The 26627-nt window shown below is 47.6% G+C and overlaps 1 protein-coding gene across 2 annotated transcripts in view; it reads left to right on the top strand.

Moving 5' to 3' along the window:
- Positions 1–210: 210 nt before the first annotated feature.
- The window catches only part of NSMAF (neutral sphingomyelinase activation associated factor), a 44592-nt gene continuing 18175 nt past the window's right edge, over positions 211–26627 (top strand). The window contains exons 1-11 of one of the 2 annotated variants that reach the window (XM_074354967.1): positions 211–433; positions 9469–9558; positions 11859–11937; positions 12028–12095; positions 12175–12211; positions 19009–19059; positions 21034–21105; positions 21405–21452; positions 21546–21598; positions 23655–23784; positions 25474–25545. In XM_074354967.1, coding sequence (XP_074211068.1) covers positions 375–433; positions 9469–9558; positions 11859–11937; positions 12028–12095; positions 12175–12211; positions 19009–19059; positions 21034–21105; positions 21405–21452; positions 21546–21598; positions 23655–23784; positions 25474–25545 — 759 coding nt within the window. In that variant the 5' untranslated portion in view covers positions 211–374. The remainder of the gene's footprint in view (positions 434–9468; positions 9559–11858; positions 11938–12027; positions 12096–12174; positions 12212–19008; positions 19060–21033; positions 21106–21404; positions 21453–21545; positions 21599–23654; positions 23785–25473; positions 25546–26627) is intronic. The other variant, XM_074354968.1, reaches the window with a different exon arrangement.

Genomic DNA, 26627 nt, shown 5'->3' with positions numbered 1-26627 from the left:
GGCCAACAGAGTGACAGGGTTCACGGGCGCGCTGGTTTTCTCGCGCAAACTGGTGAAACGGGGGCGCGCGGGGACAGAGCCCGGGCGGCCCCCGGGTCCCCGCGGGCGCCGGGCGGCTGCGCCTCGGGTGACCGCGCGCCCCTCCTCCGGCCTGAGTCACGGCGCCGCCGGAGTCCCCGCGCGCGGGAGAACGCGGCGCTGAGCGCGGCGGGACGCGGGGCCGGGTGCGGCGGCGGGCTCGCGGGACGCCAGGCCGCAGGCGCGCTCTCCTCTGGCCGGGCCCCCGGCGGCTGCCGGCCCGCCTCCGCCGCTCCCGCTCCCTCCTCGCCGGCGGCGGCGCCGCCGAGCCCGAGCCGGGCGCCCCGCCTCCCTCCATGGCGTTTATCCGGAAGAAGCCGCGGGAGCAGCAGCTGCAGCTCTACTCCAGGGAAAGGTGAGCGTCGGGCTCGGGGGCCCTCCGCGGCGGGGAGCACCGGCCCCGGGGGCAGAGGCCGGGCCAGGGGCCGGGCCGCCTGGATCCCGCGGCGGAGCCCAGAGCAGGCGGAGCCCGCCGGCCACGCGGGTCCGTCTCGGCGACCCGGCCCAGCTCTCCCGGAAGGGGCCGCGCGGGGACACCGTGGGGGTGGGAGTCGGGGTAAGCTAGCGAGGTTGACCCCCCGGGTCCCCGGCGCTGGGTCCGGGCACTCGGTCCCCTGCCGCATGGCTGTTCACTCGCCCGCACTGCGCGGGTCAGCGACCACCCCACCTGGGACTAGACTCTGATGCCTCCCATACCCCGGCTTTTTTGTAACTTAGCAGGACCCTGCGGGCCCTTGCTGGGACAGACAGCTCCCCCATATCTTCTGCCTTAGTCCCTCTCTGAAGTACCTAGTTGATTGCGTCTTTCCTGAGTTTTTCAGATGCTAAAACCACCACCAAATGGAAGAAATTAGCTATTTGATGATCATAAGCACGTGGCCCCCAGACCTTCTGGTGCCTAAGGATTGATCATCATCAAGGTGTCCACAGCTGATCACATACTCTGGGACCCCACCCCCTCCCTGGCCTTTAAAAAGGCTCAGCTGCAACCCTTCCGAGAGTTTGGAGTTTTGGCAACAGGAGCCATGCATTCTCCTTTCTCTGCCAGCAGTAAACCTTTCTCTGCTCCAAACTCCGCATTTGGGTATTGTTTGGCTTCTCTGTGCATTGGGCATGTGAACTTGCTGTTTGTTAACATTTTTACTGCCAACTTCAGACCTAAAGCAAATGTGTGTACAGCTCCCTGCCCTCCTTGGCTGGGAGAGAGCCTCAGAGAAAGGCCATATTCTGAGAAAAGCCGGGGGCCAGTCCCCCTGGACGTTTTCTGCCGAGCACTGGACCCTACTGTAAGTGTATTTGAAGGCTTTGGATTCCTAAGCGCTGAGGTGAACAGTCATTGTCACCGGCTTCCCGGTAAGGATTTGGGGTATGATTCAGAGTTTCTGATCCTCTGTCTCTAAGGGAAGTCCCTTATAAGAAAGCTCACTTTTGCTGTAAGCATACTTTCAATGCATTTCTAGTGACTGAAACAACTTGCTGGTCCTCTGGCCTGTGGTCCCAGGTGCCAAAAGGAACTGGGGAATGACTCAGGTTACACATATTATTTTGGTTGTGGGGGTCAGTTACCTCGGAGAGCTGCCAGCCTGTCCTGTTGTGTGATCAGTGGAGAGCAAAACCACAATGATACACGACATGCAGGTGTGGACCTTGAGGCTTGTGTTCTTGCAGATCTACGCTTGTCTTACAGGGGTTGACTGGACCCAGGTGCAAACACTCATACCTCTTCCTAATCTCTAATGGCCTCTCCCAGGATCCCCATAGTCTGAATTTTCATTTCCCGCTGTAGAGAAGAAGATAATATTTACCAAAAAAACATCTTGGATAGAGCTTCCAAGAACGATTTTGGTAGTGTGATGAGGTTTTATCCACAGAAAGGCTTGCTTATTGAATAATAACTGGACCCTAAGTAAAGTAACTCACACTTGTAGAGGCTGCTCTGACTTGTTTGTGATGCTTGTTTCATGTGGAGAGACCTTGAATAGCTTCTTTGTTCGGTGCCAACAGCATTAAGATGTGGTATTCTGTATTAAATAGATGAATGTTCAGATCGACACTGTAAGAATTGAAACACGTGAATGGCCATCCCGGTCTATGATCTAAGAGTCACTTGTAACAGTTCTGTGGCCTCTGATATACAGGGGAACCTGTTTTCTTCAGATCTGCGAGTTGTTTCCACGGCAGTAATTCGGGCTTGGTTTGGTTAGCTTGCACGGTTCTGCAGTGCCGCGCAGATCGTCAGGTCTGCACCTGCGCGTCTGTTTCCATTGATCAGACAGCGTGACCGGCCAGCAGCACTCGGAGATAGCTGTAGCTCTCACAGCCGAAATATTTATTCATCAGTCAGGAGGCAGCAACTGCTCCTGAGCGTCAGTAGTCTGAAAAAGTCAGCGCCGCATACGTTATTTTTATCCGACTCTCACTTTTTATCTGACTGCCCAGAGTCTTTAATGTTCTGCCCCACGGCTTTGCAAACTTGGGTTGACGGGCACACATACCAGGACGGTGTCCACAGAATAGCCATTTGAATGGCAGGAGTCTGTCTCACAATCAAGCAGTCTCTTTCTAAATCTTAGGTTTCTTTCTGAAAGACAAGAGTATTTTAAACCAGCTTTATTGTGCCCCAAACTTACCATTGCTGCACAGATTTTTTTTCCCCCTAGCTTATCTCTTTGTGGCAGTAAACACCGTTTAGCAAAATGATGGATAAAGGTCACTGACTCCAGCACACCCCAAAGAACTGTTACTTTCCTTGGAAATGTTTCAGAGGTCACCTGTGGAAAGCCTCACCTCTTCCGAGCTGTGAGTGCCTGGGTCCCTCTCGTGCTGCTTTAGAGATTTTAGATTTCTCCTGCTACCAAGTGATGACCCAGAAAGGAAACACTTGAAGTTAGCATTTATTTCTCTTAGTTGATGCTGATACGTTTAGAGTAAGAGATGTTTCTACGGAAAGAGAAGCGGAGAGACTGTTAGGAGATTCTTAGGTTGGTGACTTAGACCAAGACATGGAGAAAAGCGGATGGACTTTAGTTGCTTGTAGGAGGTTGAATTGACAGGTCTTGGTGTGGTGGACTGCATGCAGGACGTAACAGAGGAAGAAACCCAGCTCAAGCTGTCAGATAAAATACAGGATGCCCAGTTGAACTTGAATTTCAGACGAACCAATGAGTAATCTTTTAGTGTAAGTACGTCCCATGCAATATTTGGTACATACTTATACTAAAAATTTTTTGTAGTTTTATTTGAAATTCACATTAACCAGTCGTCCTGTATTTTTACTTGCTAACCATGGCAGCCCTACTCTCAGGGTTCTGGTTTGAACAGCTCTAAGTGGTGCCATTTATTGGTGATGCTATAAAGAAATGCTTTGGTGATTTTCAGTATTAGAAAACACAGAGATACTTGGCCATTCAAACTAAGTACACCAGTATCCTGGGTAAGATTTAGATGGAAGAAGCCGTATTGATCTTAATGGTGTTCTAAAACGTCCTCTGCAGGTGTTATAGTGAAGATAAGTGCAAACAAATTTAAAACAGACCTTCCTCTGAAATTGCTGGGATTGGCAAGTGTGTACTGTGGGTTAGCCCGGGGCGGGGAGGGGGGAGGGTTCTACAGACTGCTGCTGTTCGAGGTGTTTCTGTTCTGAGATGCAGGAGTAAGCTAATTGTTAAACACGCTATATCTTCACAGCTGGAAGTGCTGTGGCGGGACTTCAGCTACTGTCCTCTTGGGTGATAGAGATTTAGACAGCCAAGGTCCGTCCCTCCTGGGAGAGAGTCCAGGTTTCTCCCTACAGTGTCATGGAACAAATTATTTAGCTGTGGCTTGTAAGCTGTCATCCCAGGATAACACATTGTGATGATGAATTGTGTACTGGGCTCACATGTTACATTAATGGTTTTAGAGGCTTTTCTTAGATGTCAGCTTTGCTTCCAGCATTCCATGTGTGTATAATTCTCTTGTTTTATGTTGATGTTAACATGTCTTGGCTGATACTAAATCTCTTCTACTTCGTATGTTTATTTTGTCTATCGGTTCTATATTTGTTATACTAAAAATAATTGCTGAGGGGGCAGATTGATGTGTTATGCCCTAGTTTGATCCTTCATTTTTAAGACTGATCATCCTATGCTTTTACAATCTCTGTGGGATATGCCAGGGGTTGAAAATACACTGCAGAACCAGCACTCAGTTAGTCAGGAAAGCTGATGGATTGAGAGAAATCTACACAAGTAGGGTTATTATTCTTACACAACAACAACATAGAACAATGGGAGAGGAAATAAATGTTGCAAGTATTTTGATTAACTGAGAATTTACACTGGCTTTACCCAAAGTACACCACTAGACTGTAATTTTATTCTTATTGCTGTCTCAAATTTAACTTCTTTCAAAACAGCTACCATTTAAGAAGACCCAAGAATCTACCCCTACATGGACTTTGGGTGTGTTTGCTAGATGGTTTTTCTAAATGTGACGTAAAATGGGAATGGCCGTTTAATGAATTCATTGCTTGGTTTTTCCTCAATGCCGTTATGATTTCATCTTTTGCCCACCAGATATTTAACATCTCCAGCTGATAGATTTTGAAAATTATCTTTTGGTTTTTAAATTTTTTAACTTGCGTTCAGTGAATAAGGTCTGGATAATACTAACGCTTTGAAATTTTGTATTACAACTTAGTATGTAGTCGTTTTCACAAATGTTTGATGTGAGTTTGAAGAATGTTAATTTTAGTTGTACCAAAATATTGAGTTATAAATTTGGTTACACCAAAATATATATCTCTATTATATCAAGCTTGTTAATTGTATTTAGATCTTTTATTTCCTGAATGAATTTTTTCTGGTTGACTTCTCAGTTACTGAGAGATGCTTCATAATGCTAACTTCATCTTGTATTTCTATCAATCTCCATTATAAATATTTCCAAGATATGTTATTAAGTCTGTTTAAGCTTAGAGTTGATGTCTTCTTGGTGAATTGAATCTTCTAGCAACGTATGATGATCTTCTTCTAGTAATTTCTTTTTCTATTTTGTCCGATATTAATACAACTATTCGGTTTTCTTTGGTTTGCATTAATTATGTAAAATGTTTTATTCTTTTACATCCAACTATTCTGTCCTCAGATTTTAGGCATATTTCTTACAAAGTCCAATTATAAGCTATTTATAATAATTTGTTCTGGAATTTCCTGTCATAACAAATTTGTCCATTTACATTTATTAATATTTCAGATATGTTTGGAATCACTTTTACTTTTTCATTTTGTTTTTTAGTCTTATTTTTCATTTGTTTGGATTAACTAAGTTTCCCTTGTTCCCTTTAATTTTTCCTGAAGGGTTTGGAAGTTATGTATTCTGTTTCTGTTTTTCCAGGGCTTGCCCTTGAAATTTAAACATTTATATTTAACTTAAGGTCTGAAGCTAATCGTTCTGTTTACCCTCCTTCCCAACAACATAGGACCTGGGAGCACTTCAGTTATCCGCACAAACACAGAGCCAAAAGCGAAGCTCTCAGTGACACATCCATAGGCGACTCCAGAAACACCTGTTTACAGGGAGTTAAAGGGTTCTGTCAGTGATGAGTGGTGACGGCCTGCAAACCGGAGTGTTCAGTGCTGGTTTTCCCTGTCAGGTCACATCAACAACTGCTCTGAGGTGCAGCTGCTAGTTATAAATGTGCTTAAAATTAGCAGACCTATGGAAAAAATCCTAAATTATAGTACGTTATTGTCCAGTATTTTCAATCTGTATTTTAAACCTGCAGATTAGACGTGATCGTTGGCTGGTGAACGCTTGTATAGCGTCACACGCGTATTTACTGTCATCTTAGTGCGGCGTTCCTTCCTGCGTATAATATCTTCCCTGTGGAATGATTTTCTCTTTCTTGAAGAAGCTTTTGGAAGCTCCCCTGATGAGGATCTGATGACAGTAAGCTATGTTTCTGTCGGTCTGAGCGTGTCCCTTAGTTGCCTTGGTTTTGAAAATCAGTTTTGCTGGATGTGCGATTCTCTCAGTGTTTTGAGAATGGGGCTTCAGTCCCCAGGAGAAGCTGCCTCCCCCGGGCTGATGGGGCGGGGACCACGCAGCTAGGCTGTGAGAGCGCCGCTGCGTCTGTGCCTGTGAGTTGGCCCGGCCCCTCCCCTGGTTTTCCTGGGGCCCGTCTGAGCCTTGCCTTTGAGCGATGGGGCGGGATAGGGGCAGGGCTGATTGTGTGTGTGTCCTGGGAGGGACCGGCCAGCACCTTCTCCGGCATGGTTAAGGCAGTGGGGTCCAGTCCTTGTTGAAGGACTGTTGGCCTTTAACGCGAGACCAGAGCAGGTTTCCACGGAACTTTGTGGGAAGCCGCCTTCTATTCTGGGCCCCAGCCTGCAGCAAGCCCCTCCCCGGGAGTTGGGTTTCTAGATCAGCCAGATGATATATAAACCACAGGACGAGGAGGTTGTCACCAGTCTCCAGCATGAATTCACTGTGAAGTCATCTCATGCGAATTTAATCTCTTCCGACAGAGTTCTCACTGGTTGGTCAGGAAGATGCAGTAGGTTTAGTTCAACTGAACTTTGGCAGAGAATCGGTTCACTTTTGTGATATCTTGAGAGCAGAGTTGAGAAAGGAGAAATCGATGTTGGTATAGGTGGGTAGAATAAGATATTTTTGAATGACTATTCAGAGGTCACTGTCAAATGTATTAAAAGGGGCACGTTTCCAACAGTGGGTCACAGGACTGTGTTCTTGCTCTTGTCTCGTCAACATTTTCTTAATTTCCTCCTTGAGCATCCAGATTTTCCAGCACCATTTGTTGAATAGACTGTCCTTTCCCCATTGTGTGTCTTTGGAACTCTTGTAGAAGATCATCAGACTGTGGATATGAGAGTTTATTTCTGGTATCTCCATTCTGTTCTCAGGTCTACATGTCTGTCTTTGTGCTGGTACCACACTGTTTTAATTACTGGTAGCTTTGTAGTATCTTTTGAAATAAGGAACTGTGGGGTTTTCAGCTTTGTTTTTCTTTCTTGATTGTTTTGGCTATTTGATTCTGTATGAATTTTAGGATTTTTTTTTCCTGTTTCTACAATAAATGCCACTGAGATTTTGATAGGGGTTGCATGAATCTGTAGATTGCTTCGGGTGGTATGGCCATTTTAATAGTATTAAAGATAGGATTATTTTTAATAATTATTTGAAAAGCTGATTGTCTGTGAAGGCTCCTTGTGCTTCATAGTAATAAAATTGTGTCGTTGCCTTATTGACGAACACTTATTTTTACCCTCTCTCTAAGAGGAGGGCTGGGGAGACCAAGGAGGAAGATGGGTTGCATAGCTCCAGTCCGAGCAAAGGTGTTCAACTCCTTAAGCTACAAGCTGAAAGTACGGGGCAAAGTACTTAGTATCTCTCCGGTCTATACCGTCTTGGAAATTATTTGATGCATCTGAGGAGTGTTCCTAGCAATCCTAACTCTTGTAATTGTATTCAGAGAAGTGCTTTTTGTTTTGTTTTGTTTTTTAAATGGGGGCATTGGGGGTTGACCCTGGACCTTGTGCGTGCCAAGCACACATGCTACCATTGAGCTGTTACCCTCCCCCAGGGTAAGTATTACTAGTGAGCATAGTGAGCATTTTGCATTGAGCTCTGGCAGTTCAGCCTATGATTAATTGTTGTTCATGGACTTTAAAAGGTAGAACAGGCCAATAAAAGTTATCTAATAGGATGGTAAAGCTGGTTCCTGCTGTCATTATTTTTAACTTATGAGTTATTTTTCTTTGTTCGGTTTTTTTTTTTAAGTGAGTTATGTCTTATTTCATGGATTTACTGTCTTCTTTGTAAGGATGTTATTTATAGTCTTTTGACCTTTTCTTCTGTTCCATGCATTGTCGCCAGTCCTCCGAGTTGAGTGTTTCTGCTTGTTTGCTCCAGTTCTTTCGTGTTAGAGGCTGGGGACCTTGGGTTGTCTGTTCATATTTAAGCGTGAAGCGTGTAATTCCGTGTCACCTTTTCTGTCAGGCTTCACCTTGGGACGATGTTACAGGAAGTTCTTTCAAACGCTAGTATCTACAGGCTTTTTCTCCAGGGCTGTTCAGTTTCTTTTTTTCCAAAAGTAACCCATCACACTGCTGCTCAGTGTGTTATATGTCTTCCTACTTTTTGCTTCATCATTTTCTTTTCATGCTCTCCACTGGGCTTGTCCAGTTTGGAGCCTCATGTTTCATTTTTGTGTTGAAAAACCACGCATAGGGAGAACCATGGGGAGGAATCTGGACATCTGTCCTCGTTTGGACTTTCAACCACCCCCCAGGTTTCCCCCCCGCCCCCTTGGTACCTGATGCCTGCAGTTGTGGAACTTTCTGGAAGTCCTGTGACTCGCGTTGGCTTTCTCCTGACTGGTACCTACCCTGGAGGCGTCTGCTGTCCTGGTGTCTGGGCACTGCCGACTCCTCCCGTCTGCCTTCCCTTTCTCGCACGTTTATCCGTCTCTCTCACCTGCTTTTACGTCTCTCTGGTTTTCTTTAGTCTGTCGGTTTTGCTATTTAAAAAAATTTTGTTCGTGTTTTAGTGTTGTTTCCAGGGGGAGCAGAAATAAGCATATGTTTGTTCTGCCGTGTTTCATCGGGACGTCTTCCTCTGCTACTTCAAGACCCACCTCCAAGGCCACTCTTCTCATGATAACTTTTCCCCGTCGCCCCTCCAGGTGCTGTCGTTTCCTGACCCTAATCATGAAACACACACGACACTCGTTTTCAGTTCTTTGCCGTGTGTTTGTTTCTGTGGCCACACAGCCAAGTTAATATGTTTTCTCTCACTTTATTTTGTTTTCAAAAGTTGAAAGCACTTAAAACCTTAAAAAGAACTATTTTGCAGTCCCATTCGGTTCAGCTTACTTATTTTATGTAGTAAACACCCACTACATACAAAGCATTAGAGTGATTATGACAGGGGAATGTCTAAGGACCTGCCTCTCAGAGGCATGGGGTCTGGTGAGAGCGGCAGCGCGAGCTCACCCAGCACGGGGCAGGGTGCTGGAGTGGGCTGCATGGCGGGAAAGGGGCTGTGGGGAAGCCTCATGTGTCATCAGGGGAAACGAAGGATGGAAATTCCTTAAGTAGGAAGCGTCGAGCTTTGTTCAGGCAAGAGTAAGTTTTAGTTCATGAAACTTGGAGTTTCTGTAAAGGAATAATTAATCCACTTGGTAAACAGTTCTATTGATTTATTTTTGGCAGAGCAGGGCAGGTCTGTGGACAGAGAGGAGTGCCTGGCATGTAACACACATGTAATAAATACTTGTTGATTCCGTGGATGGGAAAGCACTTTAGGGACATGTGTGTGCAATATTCTGCTTTTTCATACTTTAAAAAAAATAAACACGAGGTTTTGTTCTGTTGTTTCCAACTTTAGATTTTCCTTGCTCCTGCTTAACTTGGAGGAGTACTACTTTGAACAGCATACAGCTAACCACATTCAGCACAAGGGCAATCGGAATGAAAGGTAAGGAAGATTTTTGTATTTCTGTGGACTTGATGACTCTTCCGTTGTCTGACATTTTAAAACTCAGATGTGTGATCGTATAGACTCCCCCCCTTTTATATTGGGAAAGTCATGAGAAGAAAGGGATTTTTACGTTGCTGTCATAACTTCAGATGTTTTTCAAAGCTGCGTGTGTACTAACGTGTCTAAGGTTGTAAGTGTCGGTGTCTTAAATCAGCAGGATAGGGCTCTGATTCATTCCATGCCTTTTTTCTTGCATCCCTTTTGTACTTAACTCTCAATTATTTGGCTTATGGTTTTATAAAGGGATGATCATAAAACACCAGCGTGGTATAAAAATGAGCACTTTCTAATGAGTAATTTGGTGTGAACTAGAAGTGCACGGGCGCTGCCTCTGAAGGGTTCTTAGCAAAAAATCAAACTAGAGTCTGGTCAGGTCTTTTCATCTTACTGAAGGAGATGGGACAGAAGAAAACCACAGAGATGCATTTTGCAAAGTTCATAATGTGCGAAAATGAAAATTTTTAGGTGAAGAGATGTGAGACATATCAACTAAATATAATATGGACTTCCGGCTTTGATTTGAAAAACACACTATAAAAACACTTACGAAATGGAAAAATTTGAACCCTGGCTATTTATTGATGACACTAAGGAATTACTCATTTTCGGGGGGGTGTGATAATGACAGGTCATCTATTAAAAGTGTTTATCTTTATAGAGATTCATGTCAGAGTGTGTATAGATGAAGTGTAGGATGTCTGGGACTTCCTCTGGAACCTGGCAGGGTTCTGGCGTGTGATGCACAAAACAAGGATGACCACATGCTAGTAACTACAGAGATGAGGTGATTGATAACTTGGGGGTTTTCTGTTCTGTTTGTATTTGTTTAGCAGTTTCCATATAAGTACTTTATTATTATGAGGTCATTTGGGGTGTTAGAAAAGTAGGTGCGGTGAACAGCATGGGAAAAAATGACCTCAAATCAACAATTTGAAAGATCCTTTGAGGAGGAGGAACTTCAGACTTAAATCATGACCTTGGGCACCGCAAGCCCTCTCGTGCGTTCAGCGCGTGTAGACGTGTACCGAGGGAGCCTCTCTCAGATCGTGTGGGGACTTCATCCTGCGGGCTAGGAAGCCCTTGGCGTATTTGTGAGCAAGGAGGGATGTGTGATTTCTTTGGGAGAAGAAGATTTGACTGGGGGAGGGCACACAGAAGCAGGGAGAGCAGGTAGGTGCTTCCAGAGGATAAATAAAGTAACTGCTTCAGTTAAGAGAACTCCGGGATGGGCAGGGAAAGGACAGTTCCCAAGGCCACCGGGGAATGACTAGAGGAAAAGCTCAAATGTCGCCCAAGTGATTGTAGAAAACATAAGCTCCTTGGAGTTGTGCTTGTAGACAGAAGGTACTCTTGGAAACTAATCTTCAGGTGATTTTTTTTTTTTTAAGTAAGGTAATGTTCCAGCATTTCTTAACCTGTGTTCTGATTACATGGTAATGTTTAATTACATGATTACATGATTGCCTTGGTTTGGTCATTCATAAAAGTCATCCAGTCGATAAAAGACAACAAAATGCGTAGATTTTTATTAGCTTCCGGCAAGTGGCGCACGTCAGCCTTGAACGTGCCCAGGCAGGTTCCTTCCCCAGAATTTACTGGAGCCGGATGAATGTCCCAAGAAAGGAGGAAAATGGTGACGTGGGTAACTGATCTGCTTGATATTACAGTAGGAGGCAGGTGGTAGTTAACATTGCTCCTTGTCACAGGACCAGTTTTTTCCTGAATTCCTACGTACCCCAGAGTTACCATTCAAAACATTTTATGGGCTAAATTCAAACTGTTGTTTTTCCATGATTATAAATAAGAAAAAAAAATCCCTTATGTAATCAATATTAGATATTCAGTATTGCCTTCTGGATAGATCTTTAAGATGTAGGAAATTAGAAGTCAAAAAGAATTTTGCGGGGACAGGATGGAATCAGTGTTTCTGAAGGATTAGAAACCTGTTCCCGCCTCAGCAGCTGTGGGGACCACAGGAAGTAGGATGCCCAGGTCCGCGCTCTCCCCGTGGAACCGTGTCACGGTGGGTGCAGAGTCTTTAACCTTTGAGGACTTGGAGCTGAAGACTGTTTTGCTTTATTTTCCAGCTTTTCATATCCTGCTCTTTAATTAAAACCTTGTTATTTTCTGTCGTTTGATGCTTGAGTTGTCTACTTTCTAGTCCAAGTGCTTTGTGATTTTTCTTGTGACTTTCCTTACGTCCATTTAATAACAACCCTTTGTACTTGCGTCTCTAGGAAGATCAGAGGCTCCTTAAAAATATGTTCGAAATCAGTTATTTTTGAACCAGATGCCATATCCCAGCCCATCATTAAGGTAAATGCATGTTAAATCTTGAACGTATTCCTAATTTTTTATGTATTTTACCTTGGCTAATTTTTACATTTCTCTTTCAATTTTACCCAGATTCCTTTGAGAGATTGTATAAAAATAGGAAAGCATGGAGAAAACGGAGCCAGTAGACACTTTGCAAAGTATGTCATTGTCACAGCTGTTTAATTTTACTTCCACCAAACAATTATATGTACTTACTGACTCTTGTCTGCATTTCAGGGCAGTACCCGGAGGGATTTCACTCATTTTCAGTCAGGTAAGGTACACCTAAGTAAATATTTTTTTCTAACCTGAATGAACATTTAAATGAATAAATACATAAATACATACATATATGCACACACTTTTTTTTTATAGCATGATGAAATCTGTAGAAATCTTCAAATGAAGGCTACTGGAATAGAAGTTTAAATGGTTGTAAAACTTAGGCATTGAGAAACATATCTTGTAAGAGATGTGGCCCCTAATGAGACCCTTCGTGTTTGCTGAGTGTGTGGGACTTGCAGGCTGTGGCTTCATCCTCAGGGGTCCTGGCCGTGTCTGAGGGTAGAGACGACGGGACTGCAGGTCCTCCTGCGGCCTCCCGGCCGTTAGACAGTGGAGCAGCATGGACGCAGAGCTCAGGTTGACGCCTGAGGACCACGAGGCAACGACTCGAGATGCACAGCCTTGTGTAATTACAGTGCTTAGGGTCATGACCTTTTATCCAGTCGACTTTATTCAGCATGGAGTTATGCATCCAGTACCGTGCTTTATTGGCAGCACACAGATAAATTAAAACATGTTTTTTCCTGTCACATACAGTTGACCCTTGAACAAAGCAGGGGTGTGAGGCACTGACCACCCCCACCAACAGTTGAAAATTCAGGTGTAACTTTTGACTCCCCCCAAACTTAACTACTCATAGCCTCCTGTAGCCTGACCGACAACATAAACGGTTGATTAACACATATTTTGTATGTTATATGTAGTATATACTGTAGTCTTAACAGTCAAATAAGCTAGAGAAAAGGAAATGTCATTTAAAAAATAATAAGGAAGAGAAGATGCATTTGCGCTGCTGTCTTGCCTTCATCCACGCCGTAAGGTGACGTCATCTATTTACAAGATGAATCGTGTCTGTCGGGACCCACGTCAGTATTGCCTCAGGTGACAGAGCACGGCGGGTGTCAGATCACCAGCACTAGACAAGAACGAGAAGGTCATTTATTTACAAGTGTAACTATTCATGCATCGACAAGAAGCAGTGGTAGGATCGCTTTGTCGAAGCCTCATGTGATCCATACGATCGCTTCCCGGCAGCCCAGCCCGGACGCCGTGGGGTGAATCATTAACACGTTGTTACGGCCAGCAGCCCCAGATCAGATTCATAGTACAGTCTTGGAAACATGGTGACTTTTTTTTTTTTTTAATAACCTGTGTTGACAGGATGACACGTAGCTCCTCCCAGTACGAGGGAGCAGGGCATGCTGCAAAGGAATGTCATGCTTTGAAAGTTTTCTTGCTGTTTTATAGTTTTGCTAACCCCTTATTAATTGTGTATTAAATGTCGCTCACCTTACGCCTGTGTGATGACAGCCTGTCCACGTCAGTACAAGTCTCCCGCACGGCGTCTGCACGGTGACTTTAGGCAGTGGTGGTGCCGACACAGAATGTCTCGTCCAGTCCTCGCCGGGCAGTCCTTAGATTTTCACATAGACACAACAGCAGGCTCACTGCACAGCGTGATGTTTACTGCTCGTTCAGTGGAAGTGGGTTGTCATGAGGGTCTTCATCCTCGTGGTCTTCATGTTGAGCGGGCGGGGATCTGGCCTAAGGGGGTGGGAGGTGGAGGAGGGAGGGGAGGGGCAGGCACGTTCCACGTCACTTTACCGAAAGATAATCGTCATTCTGACTCATTTGCTGCTTTATGTCTCTGAGAAGGTTGCTGTACGGTATCCCTCTTTCCACCGCCTGCTTCCGCTTCGGGTCCGTGTGGGAAAGGAGGTCACAAGCAGTCCTGACTGACGGGGGCCCTCCTGCCGGGTTGTTTGGTGTCAGCTTGTCCCCTGGCCCTGCTGCTTCCACGTCTTCCGCGTCCTTCCTCCGACAGGAGGCGGGAAGCGCGCATCTGCACCCAGCTGCCTTCTGTCCGTGCCTGCGGTGCGCCGTCTGTTGGCTCCTGAATTTCCCCAAGACCCATCCCTTGCAGCCTTTCACCACCACCGCCAACTTTTTTTTTTTTTTTTTTTTTTTGCCATCTCCAGTAATCTCTTTGATCACGTCCTAGGTTGGCTCTGGTCTAAATCCTGTGGCGTCACGCACAGCGTCTGGACACAGTTTTCTGCCGCAGGAACGCGTTGTTTTCGGGCTTGACAGCTTTCACAGCTTTTTCTGTAACCACCGCGGCACCTTCAATGGTGTCATCTTTCCAGACTTTCATGATGTTCTGCTGGGTTCTCTTCCACAGTGTTGACAATCCTCTCCATCGAGCACCACATGTAATGAGCCTTAAGGGTCCTTATGACCCCCGATCTAGAGGCTGAATTAGAGACGCTGTGTCTGGGGACCAGCAGACCACTCTGATGCCTTCGGTACCGGACTCATGGGGCTCCGGGTGGCCAGGGGCATTATCTGGTATCAGAGGAACTTTAAAAGGCAGTCTCTTTGTGGCAAGATACTTCCTGACTTCAGGGACAGAGCATCAATGGAACCAATTCAGAAAAAGGGTTTTTGCTGTTCAGGCCTCTTGTGCAACCAAAGGCCAGCAGCTGGGGCTCTCTTTTCCCCTCCAGGGCTGGCGGATAGCAGCTTTGTAGGTGAAGGTGGTCCTGATCAGAAACCCAGCTGCATTGTACAAAGCAGTAGAGTTAGCCTGTCCCTTCCTGCCTTCAGTGCTGGTGCTCACTTCTGTCCCTTACTAGTAAATGTCCTTTTTGACATTTTTTTCCGCCAGAAGGGGGCACTTCAGTCTGCATTAAAACCAGTTCAGGCAGATCTCCTGTCTCCTCCATGATTTTCTTTATGGCATCTGGAGACTCACCTGCTGCTTCTGGGTCGGGAGAAGCTGCTTCTCCTGTTCGCATGATATTTTTAAAGCCGAACCTCTTTTCTAAAATTAACACACCATCCTTTGCTGGCATGACACTCTCCAGCTTTAGATCCTCACCTTCCTTTTGCGTTAAGTTGTCGTCTGATGACTTCGCTTTTTCTCAGATCATCTTCGTCTACAGGCACGCCTTTCTTACAGCCATCCTGTACCCACATAAAAGCTGCATTTTCAATGCGAGGTAAAAATACATTTCACAAAAAGTGCCAGGTGCTCATGCCTGCTGGGTCGCGGCAGCAACGGCTTCATGAATTTCCTCGTCTTTTTTCACAATGGTCCTTACGCTGGATTCCTTTATCCTGAAGTGGCAGCAGCCGCGGCTGCAGATCTCAGTCTGTAGCACGTATCAAGGAATTCAGATTTTTCTCTTCATGTCGTGACTTCTCTCTGCTCCTTGGAATCACGTCATGCGTCACTAGGGGCCCTTCTTGTGGGTCCCGTGATGTTAGTCAGGGTTTACAGAATTGCACTAAAAATGGTGAAAAATACACGAGATGCGGGAGGGGTGACTTTTTACTGCCATATGCAGTTTACCATGGAGACCGCTGCTCACGCGGAGGCGAGTGGCATCACGCGGGCTTTTGAACAGTTAGGACCCTTGACCTCAGCGCCGTCGCCCGGGAGGGGGCTGTGAGATGGTGGCAGTGGCCCCGCGTGTGCTCCAGTGGAGCTCCGTGGCTGAGACTTACTCCTGCGCCTTTATTTACGTTTCTCTTGGCTCCGATCAGCGCCGTGTGCGGTTTGTGAGCGAGGGCATAAGCTTTGTTAAGTTTTAACTTTTTATAATAGATTTGTGTTTACTTTATGGTTCTGAGGGGTAAGATAGACTAGTATCTACATATATTTGTGCATTCACCACATACCTTTTTCTTAATTTTTTCAATATTTCTAGGCTATGCTGTTCATCTTTTTTCAAATTGTCCCAGATCTCCTCAGAGTTTCCAATATATTTATTGAAAGTAGTCCACATACAGGTGGGTCTGCACAGTGCAGACCCGGGTTGTTCAAGGGTCAACTGCACTTAATTCGCTTATGGATCGTTTAAAAGTTGTAAATGGAGTTGAGATCTTTACCACTTTCTCTTCGCCGTGGGTGTCGCCCTCTTCACCTTGAAAATGAAGGGGGCAGGAGGTCAGTGCTGCCTCCACTCTCTGCAGAGGCCCAGCTCCTGGAGTTGTTCAAAAAAAAAAAAAAATCACTCTATGATCAAGTTAACGTAAGAAAAGCTGTGGGAAACAAAGATTTATTTACCTCAGGACTTGACCCAAAGCATTGCGTCTCAAGAGGTGAATGAATGGCTGGGAACAGGGAGCCTCCCTGTGGGTTTTGGCTCAGTCAGCCGTCTTGTTCATGGAACTTTTTAATGCATATTGAAAATTATTTCCGCAAGCTGGGTGATAGCAGATTGGGTGGCTTTCTAGGACTGCCATCCACGAGTCTGTTAATTTTAAGGAGAACGTTTCAGAGGCTGTGCTTGACTTCATGTTGTTGTATCTGGCATAGATGGAAGCAGTTACGGTCATCCATTATTTTGGGGAGGGAACACCATTATTGATAATTCCGGTCCACACCTGTGTTCTCATTATTTCTGTAGTATCCTTCTACACCGTGGCTTTATTCTAGAAAGTCCCATGTCTTAAAAAGAGTAGGTACTTTTTCCATTGGAAAAGTACGGTTTCCATTATAAAAATGTACATTTTAGTAAAATTTCAATAAACTTAGAACAAAGCCCCAGATCCTTCCACCTGCTTGCAATAGTTTGTATAAGGGGTCTCGTCTCAAAGAGACTCAAAGTCAGCTTAACCTCAAGGGGTGCCTAGACACAGGCTAGTCTTTCCGGTATCATTTGAAGCGTCCTGGGTTCAGCACACAGTCAAGGAGACACAGCCTTTGTGATTTTTGGTTACTTGCCAGGTCGCAGTGTTTCAGGAAAACTTTATGGTTCTTTAGGCTTTGGAGAGTCTTGCTTCCAAATGTTCTTTTGCTGGTAGAATAGAGAGAAGGGTGGGGAAGAACAGTATCTGAAGCTCCCCCTTCTCCATGGTCTTGACCTTTCAGTGGGGGCAGCAGGCAGCACGCAGACATCTGTAATGTCAGGTGGCGATAAAGGCTGTGAAGAACGGGAAAGCAGGACAGAAGGAGAGGACGTGAACTGGAATCCGTGCGCTGCTTGAGCTGAGCGTGGGCGATGCGTCTCGTCTCGGGGAAGGCAGCACTTGGAGGCGGGAGGGAGCGGGCTGCGCGGTGCAGGTGCGCATGGGGGTCCGGGTGCGGAGCGAGGCCGAGCTGCGTGTCCTCGGCAGATGCGGGCGCAGGTGCGTGCGCCCGGGGCGGGGGCGGGGGGGGAGTAAAGGAGACGCCGGAAGGGAGGTGAGAGCGGCGGGGGGACCTCGTAGTGGGGGCCTCTCGGGCCACGGGAAGGAGGTAGAGTAAAGCACAAAAGAGCTCTCCTGCGGGAGAGAGGGGCATGTGTGATTTGTGTGTGTGTCTCCCCGGCGGCTGCAGACACTGTGCTGTCGGGGGGCAGCGGTGGAAGCACCGAGAGCGTTGGAGGGGGTGGAAAATCCAGGCGGTGTTGCCCAGGGTGGCAGCCGGGGAGGGTGAGAGGTCGTCAGTGTCCAGATGTGTCCTGAAGGAAAGCCTGGCAGAGGTGCTGATGGGTCACTTGTCAGGCCCAGTGGCAGACGGCTGGGGGTGGGTCCAGCGAGGTGGACAGCAGTGCCTCCTATTGAAGTCAGTCTGGGGAGGAGCAGCTTTGTTCAGAATGTGAGTGCCTGGAGGAGGGGTCCCGTCAGACTTTGGAGGCCTTCCACTGGGTTTCAGGGAGGGGGCTGAGGCTAGGACCCTCTGCTGGGCAGTCATCAGGCTCCAGGTCCTTGGGAAGCCCTGGGGTGGCTGCGGTTTCCCGGGACAGTGTGGGCAGGGAGGTCTGAGGACTGAGACCCTGCCACCCTCTAACATTGGAGGTTGAGGGGAGAGCAAGGTCCCCCAGAAGACGGAAGAAGGTGGGGAGAGCTGGGAGCAGGGGCTGGGAAGCCCACTGGGAAACTTCCCCGGGAAGAGCCGTCAGCTCTGTTGCATGATCTGAGGACAGGATCGGGGAAGTCCTGACAGCTGGCCGTTGGATTTGGTGCCTCAACGATCTTGTGCGTCTGTGCAGACCTGGCCAGGGGTGGCTGCGGTGACAGGGAAGGAAGGAAAATTGGTCCTGGGCCCAAGAGAAAGTGCAGTTAGCTCTTGCAGAGAGTTTTGCCACAAAAAGGAACAGAGAAATGGCAAAAGGAGGATGTGAGACCAAAGGATGGTTTTTGTCTATGGTTTGTTTCAACGGGAGAAAGCGCAGCGTGTAGTCATAGGAGTAGAGTTTCTGAAGAGCTGACGGATCGGGGGTGGTCCATGTCCTTGGGCTGGCAGGGTGACTGTCTGGGGAGGCCAGGCAGACCGTCCGTCAACATGGGAGGGAGGCAGGACTAAGGGTGCAGGTGTGAGGACGTCAGTGGTCCTGGTAGGTGGTGCTGCTTGTCTCACGTGGTGACTAGTATCCCACGTAAGGACAGGTGGCCTGACTCATCTCTAGAGAAGAGACATTCCTTTATGTCAATGAATGAATTTCATACCACAGTGACTTTCTTTTACCTGTTTTTTGGAAAATCAGCAGTTCGATCAGCTTCCGTCTCTTGCCTGCCTGGTTATTTGGTGCAGGTGGTGATGTTCATGAAACGTCTCAGACACTGTTTATCCGGCAGTGGTCGGGACCTCGTTGCTTTGATGAGTCTCTTTTTAATTTTATGTTTGTTATTTTAATATCAGAACTTTAAAGCCATACTGATATTAATTCAAATGCTTTTGGAAATAGAAATTATGGTAATAATGATTCAAATTCGATTCAAAGCATCCTAATTTATTGTAACACGTTACTATGACAGTGTTTAATTGTTTTACAAGTATTGATTTGTCTTTCTCAGGTATATTTCATTAAAGAACACAACATTGTTGCCCCGTATAAAACAGAGAGGGTAAGTACTGCTTTCCATGTACTCCCAGCAATCGGTGTCTAGTGATTTTGACCAGTAAGATCTTGTGTCTCTAGTAACATCTGTAATGAAACATAATCATAATGGATATTTAAAAGCTTGTTACCTAGCAGTTATAACAGAATTCTGATGGTACTTTTGGACAGACTTTAGTCCAAGAGATTTCAGTTAACTTTTTGACTTAAAAATAAATGTGTGTATTAGAGAGGGAAAGCTTGAATTACTAAAAGTTGAAATCAGAATGTGTGTCATTTATAAGATTATCTGCTGCTTATTACTGAGAACTTCTTTTAAATGTTTGAGAAATAGAGGTTATAAAAGATCCTTATTTAAGAGCGTGGGAATCATTTATAAATTCTCCTGGTCGAGAAAGCTGTCTGAGTGGACGTGAACACAGGACTTGTCAAGTGAGCCTAGACGTCACCTTCCACTGCTCTGTGCTCTGCTTAATGCTTCAGCTCAGCGTGGGGGCAGAGACAACTCCTAGCAAGAGTTTCTTCAGGACCTAGAGGCGGGGCTGGTGCTCCTGGTAATGACAGCTCTGGGATTAGGAGAGCCACCCTCTCTGAGCAGACGCTGGCCCACAGGCTGAACCGCGACCCCGGTCCCGGGCCAGCCTGCGGCCCCTCAGCAGCAGCTGGGGGGGGGCACCCGGGCCCGGGCGGCGGCCTCCGGGTTCTCCCTACAGGAAGGACTGTGTGCGCCAGTCACTCGGACACAGGACTCCTGAGATTTCTTGCTCTCAGGCAGTGCTCTCAGGGGAAGGATAGTTCTTCATTGCAAGGGGCTGGCCCTCACGTGCCAGCCTGCCCCCAAAATGTGTGCTCCCTCCACTCATTGACAAAAGCCCTGGGGGGTAGTGGGGAACACCCCCCCCCAGTTGAGAACCACTGACTGGTTTGCTTTCCCTGTAAAGGCTCTTCTGACACCCACTTAAGATGCAAGGTGGCTGCAAAATTACATCAAAGGAAATGAGTAAGGTTTCCTGAAGCAAAGAGAAGCTCTTTCGTTCCCAATGTGAATTAGAACACCAGAGGAGTTTCATGTTTAAAAGGAGGGAGGGGATGGTGACTTCAGTGATGGCGAAAATGACAGAAGAGGAAGCCCTAGACCCTCATCCCTCTCGTGGAGAAACTGATTCAGAAACATGAACCGATTCCCTTTGTGAGAGATCTGGAAACCGGTTAAGAGCCGCCTGCACTGCTGGCTGGCGTGGAATCAGCCACATTGCAGCTGGTAGGAAAATCAGCAGCCTCCTTCCACTGGCACAGTGCCACGTGGTCAGAGGGAACCCCAGCTCCCATCCTCTCCCTGGGGAGGGAGGGACAGGGCAGGACTGTATTCCAGTGTTCTGACTTTTGGGGGCAAGTGTTCTGACTTTTGGCAAGACAGACCACATGTTAGGTCACAAGCAAGTCAACAGATTGAGGAAGACTGAAATCATTCCAGGCATCTTTTCCAGCCACAGTGGAATGAAACTAGAAATCCACAGCCCCAGGAAAATTCACACGTATGTGGAAATTAAACTACATTCTTGCACAACCAGTGGGTCAAAGAAGAAATAAGAAGGGAAGTTTAAAAATAGCTCAAGGTGATCAAAACGAAAACAGAACATACCGAAACTTACAGGATACAGCAGAAGCAGTCCTAAGAGGAGGTTTAAAGTGATAAATGCTTACCTTAAAAAAAAAGTCTCAAAGGAAAAACTAACTGTATAACTCAAGGAACTAGAAGAAGAAGATTGAACTAAGCAAGTTAGCAGAAGGAAGAAATAATAAATAGAGCAGTAAATCTGCTAAACTAGTAAATTCTCCCCTGAACACCCCCCCCCCCCGTTGCAGGTGGACTGAGGGAGGACACGTCAGGCAGGTCCGAGCACTGCCCAGCAGAGGGCGCACGTGCCCCTACAGTGACCCCTCCTGACCTGCCGCTGCTTCTCTCCCTTTGACCGAACAGGGTACCATGGAGTATGTCTTTGAATTGGATGTTTCAGGCAAAGTGGACGATGTTGTGGAGACATTGCTTCAGGTAAGTCAGTGCTTTACTCAGACCTTCGCTGGCGGACTTGGGCAGAAACTTTTAAGAATTTCATATTTATGCATCTTAACCAAAACCGTAATAACCTCTTTCAGAAATATGAGACAGATTTACTCAACTGGGTTGAACTTGAAAACCGTACATTTGTAAGAACCACAGACAGAGCAGAATCGCTCTTGACTGTTAACTAAGTGAACAGAATGGTAGTGATTTTTTCATTGCTTCTAAGGAAGTATCTATGTGTCGTCTGAGAGAAGAAAATAAATTCGTGTCTGTTTCTAACATTGTAGCTTCACAGAGCATCCTGCCTGGACAAACTCGGGGACCAAACTGCTATGGTGAGAGTTTCTGAAGATCTGTGGCTTTACTGTGCATTAACCTCACTCATACATATTCATATCCACACTTCTTAACTGGTTGTGTCTTAATAGATAACAGCTATCTTGCAGTCACGTTTGGCGAGGACGTCGTTTGACAAAAACAGGTAAGATTGGGTGGTTTTGCTTCCCGACGATGAAGGCGGTGGATGGCATCATCTCATGCCTCATTCACTGTGTCCAGACCTGAGGACGGGTGTCACCGTCTGCCTCACCCACACCTGCCCCCTTGGGGGAGTGGCCCGGCCTCGGTGCCAGAGCAGCGTGGGGGCTTCCTCGCCTCCTCTCCGTGCTGCCGTCTGTCTGTCAGAAAGGCCTGCTGACCCTGCGCCCCGAGGTCTGCCCTCTGTGAGCGCGTGTCTTTTCCCGCATGCCCAGGTGGGTTCAGGCTGCCCAGACCCCTGAGCGGCTCTCAGCTCGTCCCCCGGCCCGTGGCTTCCCTTCACCGGTCTCTCCCCACTGGCCCTGATACACGATGAACATGTGTTCTGTCTAAAGAACTGGCTTGTTTACATCGCTTGTCTGTTTACAGCCCTTCCAGACGCCCCACTGCCTTCAGGGCAAAGTCTCGACCCCGCCTGCACAGAGCGCCTGTGTGGCCCTCTTTTCCGCTGCTGGTCGCCGTGGCTGCTCTGGAAGCCTCTGCTCCAGATGCCGGGGGTGCCCCGTGGTGCCCCTGAGCCTCTGCACCTGCTCCCGTAGAAGGGGTGCTCAGCCTCCTGCCGCTTTTGCACCTAGCTACCTGGCTGGCTCTTTTTTGGGGGGAAGGGGTGATTATGCTTATTTATTTATTTTAATGAAATGTACTGGGGCTCGAACCCGGGACCTCGTGCGCGCCGAGCACGTGCACTCTGTACCCTCCCCCACACCTGGCTCACTCTGACTCTTCCCGTGTCAGCTTAGCTGACACTTCTTCTGGGAAGTCTTTCTGACCCGCCAGGCTGTGATACGTACCTTCCGAAGGTGTCCCCTAAGACTGCGTTCTTACTGGTCTAATGGTTTTACTCATTTTTTTCTCCTTTTTGGGGGCTTTTCCAAGTGTCCAGTGTATTTTCTGCGAGTAACTGTGTCTTCCTACCAGCCTGTTCTTGTTTCTTGCCCTGTTTTGAGTAGGTTTCCTGACGTTATGTAGGTTTGGGCTCTGTCTGGTCTGTGGCTCCTCTGCGGTTCCCCCGTATGAATTACCGTGGCTTTCTGGTAACCTGGGCACCTGGTCGTGCCGGGTCCCGCACCGTATCTTCCTTTTTACCTTCTGTCTTCACTCTTCTTGGGCTTGTGCGCTTGTGTATAAATCTAGAGTCAGCTTCTCAAGTACCGTAAAGGAAAGCCTGCTGGGGTTTGACTGAGACGGCGCTCAGTCTCTCCGTTCACGTAGGTCTTGTCTACTGTCTTCCTTACGCAGCAGGACGGCGCAGCTGGCTGGTGCTTGTGGTCAGGGTGAGAGCCGGGAGGTCTCTCTCACGTCCTACCTGGAGAGGAAGCCTGTCCTGCCGTGTGCTTTTGTCCCACTTATAGGCGAGACTTTTTACCCCTGTTGTTTGACGATGTAATTGCCTTAAAATATCGATGAGTTGGGTGCTGCCCCTCTAGTTTTTTTTTTTTTTAATTAGTAAAACAAAAAGAAAATGGACTTTTGGACTCATTCGAGTAGTTTAGGGTCACCTTTGGTTTGACTGCAGGAACTCCACAGAGGCTGTACTTTGGACTGACTGACACTCAAGTAATTGTAGTCATGTACCCGCAGCCTTGCAACTGTGTGAGGTAAATGCTCCCTGTGAGCATGATTTATATGACTGTAAGAACAGGTCCTAAGGACACGAAAGTAGAAAATTATGTTCATGTAAGAACAGTTCCAGTCCTGACTCTTTGCGGGAGGAGTAAAGACTTCAGCTAAAGGGCTATTTGGTGTAGTTTACCCTCCTGTCTTCGGTGATACGTAACCTCTTCAGCTTTTTAAAAATCAAGTATTCATTATACCCTTTAAAAGAAAGTCAGTTTTATTTAAGTGGCTGATCTGTATCACCATTTTTTTTGTGTTAAATGTAGCGTTTAGACACACGTTCTGCAAAGTCACACTGCAGCTCGTCAGATAAAGTGACACCTAGGAAGTAGATCGAGTTCTGATTTTTTTCTTCTTGTTTTTGCTGGAAAATACATTCTCAGATTCCAGAGTGTCTCTGAAACGTTGCATATGGAGTGCAAAGCAGAGATGGTGACACCTCTGGTGACGAATCCTGGGCACGTGTGCGTCACTGACACCACCCTGTACTTTCAGCCTCTCAATGGGTACCCGGTGAGTCAGCCCACAGGCCAGGGGATGCGTCCTTCGCATCGCGGTGTTTGTCTTCAAGCCCTTTCCCGTGAACTTGACTTCACAGGCACCGAGTTCCCACGTCTTGGGGAGGATCAGAATTGCCCCCCCACCTCTGGTCAGGCTCCCCAAGTTCCCCTGATGCACGTGCACCCGAGTTTGAGCTCTCCTGGCCTATTTTCGGCCAGCTGGGGATCACTTGCTGTGTTGTGAAAAGAACCCCTGCCCCTCGTGACTTTGTAAAGGATCATTAGAGGTTTATGCCTCCTCAGGAGCACGTCTGCACGGGGGCAGTGAAATACGCTGAGATCAAGAGGAAATGGGTGTTTCCTGTGCCCACCTTGTATGTAAACCTAAGTCAAGATTTCTTGTTTGTCCTTAATTACAAACAAAATCTTCAGGTCGGAATCTTTCCCCAAGAAGCAGTCGGAGTGGTCCTCTCCCCAGGGCAGAGGTGCCTGTAGGGGGGGATTCTGTGATCGGGCGGCTGTGAAGCTCCTAGTACGATGGTGGAGACAGGCTTCTGTCACGGCTTTAGCCTCACGAGGTCAGAAGGTCGGGAGGAGCTCCGATTTCCGCACTCAGCCGTGCAGAGCTCAGGTGCTTCATCTAGACCTGGCCCCTGCTCAGAGTGGTTGATTGACAAGAGTAGAAGTCCTCAGACTCTCTGATCGTGCACTTGGACCATTCGGCCGGCAGCATCAATCAGAGCAGGACCGGTTCTGCCACAGAAGGCTACACCCTGGAAGGGCTACACACGTTCTCATCCTGTGTCACTGAAGCCCTAGTGCTTCCCAAGTGAAAGGTGGTGCTGTGACACTTGTGTCCACCAGGTGGTGGGGCACGCTCGCCCGGCCCTCCAGGGGGCACAGTGCACATGCTGCTGGCATTCTCTGCGCTGTAGTCGAGGGGCTTAGCCACCACTGTTGCTGTGGCTCAAGTCAAACCTTTTGCAGAAGTAACCGAGTGTGTGCACAGGGTCTGTGGTGTGAGCCGTGGTCCCTTCCCAGACCTCGGGGCTGGTCCTTGGCCAGTCTTCGGGCTCCTTCCACCCCTGCAGGTGCCTCTGAGGCTGCTCCACCCTCTCGCTTGGGAGGAGGAGGAGGGTGGATGTGTCACCTTTGAGCCAGTCTCAGTGCCTTTTCTGCCCTCATTCCTCTCTGCCTGGTGTTTTAAGACTCCAGAGAAGCAAGAAACATTTTCCTCCTTGTACAGAAGGTTTAGGGGCCCTGCTTAATACCACAGTTACTCATGAGCCGTAATACACTATAGTTTTTAAGGGGGTGAAAAACAGGATTCTTAAGGATGTATGTCGGTTCTGAGCAAACCGTAGGTCTGTAAAGACAGCAGGGTTCCTGAGAGTTGTCTGTACCAGCCCTGTACGCCTTCTCACTTGGCACCTTTGCAGTAACTGGAAGGGCAGAGGCATGTGGTATCATTTTGGGGTACTGAGTGGGGGCCCGGGGACTTGTCCACCGTCACAGAGCTGGTGGAAAAGGGCAGACCAGCATGTAAGGGGAGAGATGCCCTGTTCTGAGACCTCCCTGTCCAGCTGTTCCCGCGTTCACGTCAAGAAGGCAGGACTGTGTCCCCTTTGCCTCTTTCTGACACCGAGGGCGGCTTCTCGCTGTCAGAACGTTCGTGTGTGAGACCATCTTTTTACTTTTCAAGACACCCGTGGTCCAGATAACCCTCCAGGACGTCCGCCGCATCTACAAACGGAGGCACGGCCTCATGCCTTTGGTGAGTTCCCATGGGCCGTCTGTCGTGCAGGGTGACTGTCTGACCCTCCAGGTGGTCTCCTGACTTGTAAACACCTTGGGCATGTCTGGAAAGTGCAGATGTGTTGCGCTGTAAGCAAACAGGCTCTGAATCTTGCAGCGCCTTTTGGATGAGCTGGAAATTTATAAAGGTCAGAGGGCTGTTGGGAAAATGTTTTTGGCTCCAAGAGCAAGCAGGCTAGTGTGCTCTGGAGTCCCTCCGTCCCAAGTGCTCAGGGTTTCTGGGTTTGCATGGGGACAGTGCCTGCAGATCCAGTCCAGCACCACCCCCGGGTCTTGGCGCCTGGGTCTCCGAGTACAGTTTGGAAGCTGTTACCAGGTCAGCTCTCAGTGGAGTTGCCTTATATTCACTGTGACGTTATGCTAATTCAGCGCTCGGGCCTGGTGAGCGGGAGAAAGAGATAAAGAACCATTCACATCACATGGGCGGCTCTCCAGTCGCCCCCCTGAATAAGCACATCCCCTCTTCTGTTAGCCTCACCTGCTTCCTGTAGAAACCAGTCCCACGTGAGGCGTGGTCCCGGGGGGCTTTAATTTGACATCAACGTAAATCTGTCCTCTGAGGCTTAGCCAGTAAGTTGGTGGCATTACAAAAGCACTGCCGAATTTTAAGCGTATCATTTTTGCGTTTTGTGTTTGTGATGTTTAACTGTTTCCCTGCCTGTGTTACTTAAAAGGCCACTCTCCCCTTCCAGTGCTAATAGAGGATTAGGGAAACAGGTCCTATAAAAAATCTCTTCCTCTGGGCGTAGAGGTGTAGTCAGAAAAAGAGAAGAACCTGACGTTGCCTGAGTCCCTTCTGTGTCCTGGGTGATTCCTATACAGTGTTCGTTTACCTGCAGCCCCTGTGCGGTAGGTAATGCCCTGCTTTACCAAGAAATTGAGCCTCAAGTGTTCGCTTCCTCGGTTCCCTCAGCAGTAGCAGTGAAAGCCTGGAGTGGACCCTCGGGCAGCTCTGTGCTCACCCCTCCCCGTCTGTTCCCGTCCCATCTTGGCCCAACCAGCACATCCACACAGCTGGTTTCCTTAAGGATAATTGCAGCC

The sequence above is a fragment of the Camelus bactrianus genome, chromosome 29 (assembly GCF_048773025.1).
Source record: "Camelus bactrianus isolate YW-2024 breed Bactrian camel chromosome 29, ASM4877302v1, whole genome shotgun sequence".
Lineage (NCBI taxonomy): Eukaryota > Metazoa > Chordata > Mammalia > Artiodactyla > Camelidae > Camelus > Camelus bactrianus.
This window is presented reverse-complemented; position numbering and strand designations above follow the sequence as displayed.